The sequence below is a fragment of the Setaria viridis genome, chromosome 1, assembly GCF_005286985.2.
Source record: "Setaria viridis chromosome 1, Setaria_viridis_v4.0, whole genome shotgun sequence".
Classification (NCBI taxonomy): Eukaryota; Viridiplantae; Streptophyta; class Magnoliopsida; order Poales; family Poaceae; genus Setaria; species Setaria viridis.
Window position 1 is genome coordinate 18,091,347 of NC_048263.2, and position 10,863 is coordinate 18,102,209.

Here is a 10,863-nt window from a genome sequence, read left to right on the forward strand (position 1 = left end):
TTCTTTGGACTCAAGTTGAGAACTAAGATTACGCCTTGAGGCAAGAACCGTCAGAGATATTGGCTTCCCTTCTACAGTTCTAAACAAAAAGCCGTAACAAATCTAATGCTACGTAATACTAACATAGTGGATGATAATATATAGATTAGATAAAAGATCAGCTAACAATAGTATATGATTGAATGATAATTATGCAATTATTCAGTTGGTCTGCAATGAGGCTACGAAACAAGTGTTCACATATAATTTTGTAGTGAGATATTTCTAAATCACGTCTCTTGGATCTCATGCGACTATTTTTTTTCACGTTTCTCTGGTAAGTATCATTTGTAGAACGCTAGTGATTCCATTACCCCATACTCTGCTCCATTTCAAATTGTAGAATGTTTTGACTTTTCTAGGTTCACAGATTTTGCTGCGTATCTAGACATTGTGTATATCCTACATAGCAAAAACTATGAGCCTAGAAAAATCAAAACAACCTATAATTTTGGATGGAGGGAGTAGTTTGATTAAGATCCTACAGATTATGTTGTGTCAATGGAAGAATGCGAAATTTTTCAGGTACATGCCATTCAGTAACTCCCATTAGAATTCATAAAACATTCAGACATAAGTGTATGGTGAAAATCTTCGTATGAACTTGTAGCTCTGGGATTTTTGGATAACTTGTAGCTCTTGGTGAGATCGACAACGTTGTAGCTGGAAACCTTTACAATAGAACTCATTAGATTTCTCAAATATTGATAACTACTCACCCATCCTTATAGGTCGTTTTGACTTTTTTAGGTTCATAATTTTTGCTATGCACATAGATATACACTATGTACGTAGCAAAATCTATGAAGTTAGAAAAGTCAAAACGACCTACACAATATAATTTGAACGAAGAGAGTAACAAAGGATCAAAGGAAAAAAATCATGTTTCCACAATGATTAGTAATAGGTGAGATATAGTAAGGAAGCATCACACAAGGAAGGTCATGGGTTTGAACTAGTGAGAACCTCTCACGCGTATTTTACACGAAATATGCATGAAGTGTGAGTAGCTAGGGGTAACTTGAGAGCCTATGTTTTGTTTGGACGTTCGATAACGATTATTGGATAATTTGGTTTCCTACTGTAATCGGCGTTATTGCTGACACACAATTCTTTGACAGCTCAAAAAGCGTAAAACATTGAGGTTTTGCTGTACTACTTTGATTATCTAATATTAGAAAATAAAGTTTCATCCAATAATCTAGTGGGGAGGCCGGAAATTGTATATTTGATTATCTAATATAAGTTTTTGGCTTTGTGGTCCGCTGTGTACTTTTAGGTAACAATACCAGAGTGCACCACTACTGTCTGCACTGCTATTTTTTCAAAAAAGAAAAAAGGAACTCGATAATTGTTTTCCCGATAGCTCAAGAAAAGTTAAGAAAATGTTGATACTGACAAACATGGCAAGCGTATTCGGATCATATGCCTAGCTACATCAATGTAATGTTTTAGATGCAGTTTGACTTTTTCTTGAAAATAGAGCTGATGACTGCTTAGGCTATTCCATGTGAGAAGTGATATGTCATCAAAAGAGGTTTCAATTGATGAATGAAAAACAAAGTCACCCAATGCAGAGTTTCATTTCACGACTTCATAGGCTACCCATACCATTTAATTGCGAGGCATGTGACGGGATATGGTTGGATGAAATGAAACTCTATAAGCCCTGATACAAATTTCAAAAAGGTTCCATCATTTTGGAAACAATGCATACACAGTTTCATCCTAATGAAACTCTTTCCCTCTCTCACTTAATAATTACCTTGCTGTTGACGCTCGTTATTGACATCTTTTTATTGTCATTTATGTGGCATGATTGGACTAATTCTTATACTAACCTATCACTGGGCACCTGAAATAATCCCGTTTTCGCATATGCAATATATTTTGGAGGATATTCTATTTTTGCAATAAATTGAAGTCAACGGAGCATAATTGGATAAAGCCCTGAACAAGCGACAACTCAGAGAAAGACGAATGCCAACGGGCCCAGAAAGAGCCTAGGCTGATCGGCCTATGGAGCCCAGGCCGATCGGCCTAGGGTCCTCGTGGGCCCATCCATACTCATTCTTGTTGAGCAATCCTCCAGGGATAACTTAGGGGTTAAGTTTGCAAAGATATGGCAATATGAGTTCGGGATCAAAGAAGATCAAGCAGAGAATTGGAAAGATATCAAGAGACATCCTTATCCCGAAGCTATCGACGTACTAGACCCACATGCAATTGAAAAGAAGACTCCAAAACATCTGAGAAGACTTGGAGACGAAGGGACGCACAAGCAGGCAAAAGGAAAGCCTAGGCCGATCGGCCTCGACCTCCCTAGGCCGATCAGCCTAGGGTGTTTCCTCACACCCTTGCCTTCCTATTCAGCTATGCGTCTTCCAGACTATAAATATGCCCAATCTCCATCAACACGCGTATCCATCCACCAGAACTCGACAAAACCAAAGGCATTCACCAGAGGGAGCTGAGGGCTGCTGCAAGCCTTCAAAGTTCTCTAGGAGATGGCTTAGGCCTGACCCTAGCTGCCATGGCCTCCCTGCGCGGTTATGCCATGGTGGAGTTTAAGAACAGTAGTAGATCATCGATGGTATGTACTCGGAGGTGATGATCCAAATACATCTATTATGTGAGTAATGTTCTCCATGTCATCCGATCTGTTAGAGACTCAATGCCTCCTTTTATGCTCTTCTATCTATCATGAATATGCTTATTCCTTAGTCTAATACATGTTTGGACTACATAGCATGCTTTATGTAATCATGGTAATTAGATCTAGTATGTCGATCCTTCTTGATAGCTAGACATGTTCACCTATGTTCGTGTCCTTAAACTGCTTGTACCGATAGAGGGGATCGTGATGGCGTCTGCTTCCGTGTAGGGTGGGGGATTTTGGGAGGTTGACCGGAGGTAGTAGTTTAAAGATTGTTTTAGATGAGATGCATGGTCTGCTTGCTTATTAGCTAGAACTACAACCAGAAGATGATAGGCTCTTGTTGCCCCCCTGGTGGTGTTATCTTATATATATCTATGGATGTGATCAACCTGCGTTCTCATCATTCATCTTTACATCAATGTTATTCTTTATATGCAATCTATGCTTCATGTTAGGATTAGATCCGTTGAGCTACATAGAAAATCCTAGTCAGTTCGCTACCGATCCACGGATTGATACACCTTGGATAGAATACTCTAAGGGAAAAATTACGATGATCCGTACGCTTGCGGTTCACAAATTGGCACGCTAACTACTGTCAACACTTGTCATGTCATCACATATGCTGGTGTATCACCGTATTTAATGTGCATGAAACTTCTATGAAACTTGCACTGAGATTAGATTTATATTAGTTACTTATATGTGTCCTGGTGAAAGGGAAAAAGGGACCGACAACGTGCACCCAGTGATACCGAATCCTGAAGAAGCCACGAGGTATGCGTAGTGAGAATAGTATAATGTACCAGAGATGGACTCACACTAAACTTTGATTTGTTTTTGTTATCAAATTAAAGTAGCGCAGCACATGAAAATTGGAAAGGCGCCTAGTCAAAATCATGGAAAAGCCACAGGAGGAAAAGCCACAGCACTTCGTGGCTTGCTGCCACTAGCCCACCAGTCACAAGTAAGTCACCACGTAGGCAATTAGGCATTGAGCATATAAGTAGAGGACAGTAGCTCACCACTCGCCATTGCGCCAACAAAAACGAAGTTCGCATCCATCCCACTTGCCGCTCACTAACATCGTTTGCATCTGAGAAGCTGTTAGTTGAGTTGCAATGTCTGGGCAAGAACACCGAGCTCCCATCGCCCTACTCCTCATCCTCATCGTCTCTGTCAGCGGTGAGCTGCCGATCCATGAAGGCAGGCGCGCGAGGAGCTCTCTGTTTTCTTGATGCTTCCTTCTTGTTCTAATATAACCAATTTTTTCCTGTGATAAATACATCAGGTGTTTCCTCCAGAACATTAACCATCACGAACCACTGCGGGCACACTGTGTGGCCGGGAATCCTGTCCAGCTCGGGCTCGCCGACGCTAGAAACCACCGGCTTCGCCCTCGAGCCGGGCCAGTCGCGGTCGCTACCGGCGCCACACGGGTGGTCGGGACGCCTCTGGGGTCGCACGCACTGCTCGGTCGACTCGGCCGGCAGGTTCTCCTGCGTCACCGGCAACTGCGGATCCGGCCAGCTGGACTGCGCGGGCCACGGAGCCAAGCCGCCCGCCACCCTGTCCGAGTTCACGTTCGACGGCCACGGCGGCCTGGACTTCTACGACGTGAGCCTCGTCGACGGGTACAACCTGCCGATGCTTGTGGAGCCGCGCCACACGCACGGTGCGGCCGCGGGGCCCAACTGCGTGGTGACGGGGTGCGTGATGGACCTGAACGGCGCGTGCCCTTCCGAGCTGCGGGTGGGATCGTCGGACGGCCGCGCCGTGGCGTGCAGGAGCGCATGCGAGGCGTTCGGGTCGGCGGAGCACTGCTGCCATGGGGAGCACGGGAACCCCAACACGTGCTGGCCGACGGTGTACTCGCAGTTCTTCAAGAAGTCGTGCCCGCGGGCCTACAGCTACGCGTACGACGACGCCACCTCCACCTTCACCTGCGGCGGCGGCGGCACGTCGTACGCCATCACCTTCTGCCCAAGCACAACCAGGTGAGCTATTATAGGTACACATATAGTATTCTCCAGCGTAATGTTTTGGAGTCGCTGATGATCGTTCCGTTAACTGCAGCGTGAAATCAGTGGGAACAGATGCGGCGTCCGTTGGCGGCGGACTAGTGGGGTCGTCGTCGTGGCCTGTCGCGCCGCGGCATGGATCCAGCCTTGTCCTCCTCGGCGTCGCGATTGCGGCCCTTGCACCTATCTTTTAACTACTTCTACTACTATCAACGGAAGCGACCAACAATCCAGCATATCTGCATATGCAGGGGCTACGGACGCAGAGACCAATTCCCTCTTTTATATACAAAAGTTAATTTCGATTTTTTTTAATTCTATATCTGGGATGTCCAAACTTCCTCATTGTATTTCTATGATCAGAGATCAACAACCACAATGCATTCATGGCATCCAACATACGAGTGATGGAGCAAAAATCAACCTAACACCTCCAGTTGTTTTTAAATAAATCATTCCTAATAACTCGCTAATAAAGATGTCTCGATATTTCGGTTATCGGGAGAGTTACTTTTGCAGTTTTCTAATAATCTCATCACAATCTAACTACCATATTGGAAGAGTCAAAAGTTACTGAGGGATATGGGTACCCCATGGATCCCCTAGGATACTGGCCGGCCATAGCAAGTGGGCTCGCCTAACTAGAACGTGCGGGCCAAGGATGTGAAGATAGTTGGAGTGCAAGTCAAGGAGGCCAGCGATTCAAATCAGCCCGGATATTGCGGGATACTTGTTGTAATCCGACTCGGGTTGTTTTCCATGTAACAACTGACTAGATTAGATTCAAACAGACTTGTAACCCTAAGTCATTAGCCTATATAAAGGCAGTCAGGGGCGCCCCCCCTCGAGAGCATGTTAATTCTTCGTACCCGCGCAAAACAATACAAACCAACAAAATACAGGATGTAGCGTATTACTCTCTGGAGGCCCAAACTTGTCTAAACCTTCGTGTTCTCGTGATTACCTACGAGTTCTTGATCTCGCAATTCTCCCTGCCTACAAATCTACCACTTTCGTAACCCTCTGGTGGACTGCCAGGCTACTAAATCTGACAGTTGGCGCGCAAGGTAGGGGCGATTGTGAGATCCTCCCCAGCGAGCTCAATAGCATCTCGCCTTGATGTCGTCTTCCCTCAGAGCATGAAGGACACCCTCGCCAACCCGATCTAGCTTCGCTTCAGGACCATGCTGGCGGATCCTGATTCTGCCGCTTTCTTCGTCGACTTGACGTCCATCGCCAGCTCGGCGTCTGTTGGATCTACACCAGCAGAATAAGACTTTCACCCGGAGACCTTCGTGCCACTCACCCAGCAGATCGGCGACCTCTCCTTCTCCGAGAGGATTCCCAACATCCTTGCTACAACCTGCCGACCCATGCCCTCTGACCTGATTGCAGGGCTAGATCGCATCAACAACACCATTGCTGAGTGCATCAACCTCTTCGAGACGCCGCTACGCTCAACTTGGTCAGCGCAGGGTCCCTCCCGCACCCCCTTTGGTCTGAGGAACTCCGCTACCATGTTTTCCACGAAACTCGCGCAGTCTCTTCAGATCCAATTTGAAGACCCACTCAGACCCGCCCGGTTTTCGGACTGTTGCGAGTTCCAGATCCCCTGCATTGTCCTGACTCCGAACCCTTATGGAAATGACGTCGAGAGAAACTCCCACCATGCCAGATCGTGAAGCCTTCGTGATCTCCGCCGATGATCCACCCATGGATGGCGAAACCTCTTCACAGGAAGAAGGTCGCAATGCCAAGAACCGGGACCATGCAGTACAGTGCCAATGGGAGCAAGACGACACCCAACAACGTCAACAACCTACTACTAACATGGGAGCCGAGGCAGCAGGTGACCAGCGCTGAGCACCGCCCGTCGCCAACACCGACCCATCGTGCGGTAACGATGGTGACAACGGTGATCAGGACGGTGCCCAGGGCAGACACACGCGGCCTATGCGCGCTCGCAGTCTACAAGCCGACCTTGAGGAGGTCGGCCACAATGTCTCCACCACACCCCAGACTAACCTGGGGGCTGCCTACGCCGATCTGGAAAACCTTCCAGACTCAGAGCCACTCGGGCGGATCCGGGCACGTATCCGCATCCCCAACACCCAGATCGAAGACCCCGCCCGGAGCTGGTCAACACACTCCTAGTCCACATCTACCCGGCACTCTCGAAGCCGATCCTCTCGTAGCAGATCCGGTCACCACCGAGGCGACCACGGTAACCATGGGGAAGGTTGGCTGGAGCTTGTCCGTGAAGAGGAGGTGGAGCAACCCGCCAATAACGCCCATCAACTTGACAACCACGACAACCACCACTGTGGCAGGAGAGGCGATGGCAAGAACCGTGGAAGACAAGATTGGCAACATGACCTTCACGAACAGTTACAAAACCGCCGCGACCTCCACGACAACCTCAACAACCGCCACCAAGAGTAGGAAGAGGCTGAGCTCCACCACCGCGCTGAGTATGGTCGCGACTACGGCGCTCCTACACTCAATGGCAGGTTAAATCGCGACGCAGAATGGGAAGACCGCTGAAGCCAAGGAGAGGAGATGCGTCACTGTGCCGACTATGACCGCATGTACAGCGTCCCTAAAGACGCCTATAGACCAACCAAGCGCAACAACGGTGGACGCCCCAGGGCACCACCTGTCGAATAGAACCGCGAGGACAATGATGACATGGCGATTGATGGTTTCGCCACTTTCACTCTCCACCTAAGGGCCGTTGAGTGGCCTACCTTGTTCAAGTCGACCATCAACAAAAAGTACGATGGCCGCTCCAACCCCACTATATGCCTCAAAAAGTACAGCACCACAGTGAAAGCTGCCAATGGCACCTATGACCAGATGGCCGCCTATTTCCCAGTGGTGATGGGTCCCGTCCCTCTCCTGTGGCTAGAGAACCTCCCACCCAGTAGCATCGACACCGGTGGTCAGCTCAGTAGGCCTTTCACCTAGAATTACCAGGCTACCTACAGCCAACCTGGAAACATGGAGAATCTTGGGAAAGTCCACCAACGGAAGAACAAAACTCTTCGAGAGTACGTGAACCACTTTTTCGGGAACCGCAATAGGCTGGCCGGCGTCGAGGATCGTGATGTCATCTTGTACTTCTGCTCCGGTCTGATGAACCACAACATGATCTGCAAGCTGTATGAGGCTGCCCCCAAGACGGTCGGGCAGATGATGCAGCTTGTCAACCTTCAGCCTGACACAGAGGAGTCGACACAAGTACAGTTTCGGAGCAGCAAGCATCGCCAGAACGATGACCACGAATCGCCGACCCATGAAGAACACCAAGAACGACTGGAGTCCTCCAAACTACAAAAGGGCCCCCGAGGTCCTCACTGCCGAAGGCGATCCCGCCAGGCCAACAACCTTCCTCCGGGAAGAGTTTGATGACACCCTGAACGCTCCGTGCCCCTTCCATAAGGACGCACATCACAATCTCCGAGACTGCACAGTCCTCAAGAAAGAGCTCAACACCCCAGTGGAGTACAAGCGACCTCGCTGCAACGACTATCTCAGGGACGACAATCGTCGCGACAACCGCCGCCACGATGACCGTGATGACCACAGCGAACCTCACCGTGATGATCGTCATGACCGCCACTGTGATGACCATGACCACCATCGTGATGATCGCGATGATCGCGGCAACTGCCGACGTGATGACCGCAACGATCAGCACTGAGAGGAGTGCCGTGACCAGCCAAACCCAGATGCCCACCTGGCCGGCGTCGACCTGAATGGGCAGTTCTAGCAACCGAACCGTCAAGTCAACATTATCATGGATGGTCCCAATACGTTCAGCAGCAACCACAAACACAGGCTGCACCAACGAGAGGTGCACTTCATCTCCATATGCCCAATCTAGTATCTGCGTTGGTCGGAGATGCCCATGACCTTCTCTAGGGATGATCACTGGGTACATATTCCAGATCCAGAGTCCTACCCACTGGTGGTCTGCCCGACCATAGATCGGGCTCTTCTCCCCAAAGTGCTAATTGACTGCAGCAGCGGGCTTAACATCATCTTCACCGAAACCCTGAAGCGCATGGACTTCAATTTCGACCGCTTCCAACCCTGTGAAGACCACTTCTACGGTATCATGCTCAGCAATGGATCCTATCCTATCGGCTGTGTTATTTTGCTAGTTACCTTTGGCACGCCCAACAACTACCGTATGGAGCACCTCACCTTAGTGGTGGCCAACTTCAAAACTTCCTACCATGCCATCTTTAGCAGACCCATGCTCGCAAGGTTCATGGCGATTCCACATCACACCTACCTTGTCCTCAAGATGCCAGCTCCAAACGGTGTCCTTTCCAGCTACGGTGACGTTGAGACATCATACAAGTGCGACACGGAGGCGGTACAGCTCGCTGAAGCCGTGGAGTACTCGGCCAAAGCCACTGCCATGCTTGCCGAGGCCCAGAAGGTGGACTAGAACTAGCTCACAATCCTAGAGACAGAGTCGATGCCCATGGCACTGTAGCCTGACCCAAAGCTTAAGAAGATCTGCCTCGGCTTGGAAGACCCCTCCAAGATGGCCCTCATAGTGTCCGACCTCTCCCCCAAATAGGAACTCACGCTTACCAGTTTCCTCCAGGACAACTCGGACATATTCACGTGGAAGCCATCCGATATGCCCGATGTCCCGCGGGAGCTGGTGAGCACTCCTTGGAATTGAGCAATACAACAAGACCGGTCAAACAAAAGCTTCTCCGTTTCGCCGAAGATCGCATGGAGGCCATTAGGGTAGAATTTAATAAGTTCTTAGCTGCCGGTTTCATCTGTGAATGTAAGCACCCTGACTGGTTAGCAAATCCAGTCCTTGTAAAAGGAAAACTTATGAATGAAGCATGTGTATGGACTACACCGACGTCAATAGGCACTGCCCTAAGGACCCCTTTCCTCTTCCGCACATCGACCAGCTCGTGGACTCTATGGCTGGAAGCGCATTGCTATGCTTCCTCAACTGTTACTCGAGCTATCATCAGATCGCCATCAATCCTACCGACCAAGACAGAGCGGTGTTCATAATAGCTTTTGGCATCTACTGCTACCACCTATCAGAAGGCAATCCAGGGCTGCCTCAAGAAGCAACTACACAGGAACGTCGCGGCCTACATTGACGATGTGGTTGTCAAGACTAAGGATGAGGAGAAGTTTATAGCCGACTTCGCAAAAACCTTCAACAGCCTCCGGGCCTATCGCTGGAAAGTCAATCGGGCAAATGTGTCTTCGGTGTCCCATCTGGAAAGCTCCTGGGCTTCATGATCAGCCAGCACGGCATCGAAGCCAATCCCATCAAGGTTGAAGCCAACTAGCAAGAAAGATGTCATGAAGCTTACCGGCATGATGGCATTATTTCTAGGCGCACAAGATCTGGGTCGTATCCTCATACCCAATTGGTGAAATCCTTTGCAATAGGGATATCAACGGCCGAGTTGTCAAGTGGTCTGTAGAGCTCGGCGAGTTAGACCTAGATTTCTACCCACGCCATGCGATCAAGTCGTAGATCCTAGATGACTTCAGGCTGAGTGGACAGAGATCTAGAAGCCACCCTCCCTAGGGAGGCCGGAACACTGGACAATGTTCTTTGACGGCACCCTTAACCTCGAAGGAGCCGATGCGGGGGTCCTCTTCATATCCCCCAAAGGTGAGCAGCTCAAGTACGTCCTCCAGATCCATTACAAGACCACCAACAATGGTGCTGAGTACGAGGCACTCATCCATGGCCTTCGCGTTGCTATTTCCCTTGGAATCAAATGCATCCTCATGTTCGGTGACTCCAAGGTCATCATCAAGCTGGTCAATAAGAACTGGGACTACAGTAAGGAGACAATGGACGCTTACTGCATAGAAATCTGCAAACTTGAGGCCCACTTCGATGGTGCCGAGTTTCACCATGTCCCCAAGGAGCATAACGTCGCCGCCGATGTCTTGTCCAAGCTCGGCTCCAAGTGCGCTCAAGTCCCGATCGGCGTCTTTGTCCAGAACATCCGAAAACCCTCCATCAAGATCCTGGACCCGAACTAGGTCAATGATAGTACTGAGTCTCTGGCCGACCCAGCTCCCATTGAAGTCATGATGATTGAGGCAGTAGAAGACTGGCGTGCTCCGTTTATA

At 49.1% G+C, this 10,863-nt stretch overlaps 2 protein-coding genes across 3 annotated transcripts; both read left to right on the forward strand.

Moving 5' to 3' along the window:
* Positions 1-3,545: 3,545 nt before the first annotated feature.
* On the forward strand, positions 3,546-5,147 carry LOC117864115 (thaumatin-like protein 1b). 2 transcript variants are annotated; one of them, XM_034748139.2, is made up of 3 exons: positions 3,546-3,883; positions 3,990-4,695; positions 4,775-5,147. In XM_034748139.2, exons 1-3 carry the CDS (start codon positions 3,820-3,822, stop codon positions 4,911-4,913), a joined length of 909 nt encoding a protein of 302 aa, XP_034604030.1. In that variant the 5' UTR covers positions 3,546-3,819; the 3' UTR covers positions 4,914-5,147. The 2 variants fall into 2 exon arrangements, with proteins under 2 accessions (XP_034604030.1, XP_034604023.1); XM_034748132.2 differs by having other exon boundaries at positions 3,548-3,904.
* Positions 5,148-8,623: 3,476 nt separating this feature from the next.
* Positions 8,624-9,178, forward strand: LOC117854539 (uncharacterized). Its single transcript, XM_034736766.1, has one exon. It carries the CDS (start codon positions 8,624-8,626, stop codon positions 9,176-9,178), a length of 555 nt encoding a protein of 184 aa, XP_034592657.1.
* Positions 9,179-10,863: the final 1,685 nt, after the last annotated feature.

Bases quoted from the DNA above. Each gene is read 5' to 3' on its own strand.
- LOC117864115 (XM_034748132.2), top strand. From the start codon at position 3,820: ATGTCTGGGCAAGAACACCGAGCTCCCATCGCCCTACTCCTCATCCTC. The intron at 3,905-3,989 runs GCAGGCGCGCGA...TAAATACATCAG, and splicing joins TGAGCTGCCGATCCATGAAG to GTGTTTCCTCCAGAACATTA. The intron at 4,696-4,774 runs GTGAGCTATTAT...CGTTAACTGCAG, and splicing joins TTCTGCCCAAGCACAACCAG to CGTGAAATCAGTGGGAACAG.
- LOC117854539 (XM_034736766.1), top strand. From the start codon at position 8,624: ATGCCCATGACCTTCTCTAGGGATGATCACTGGGTACATATTCCAGAT.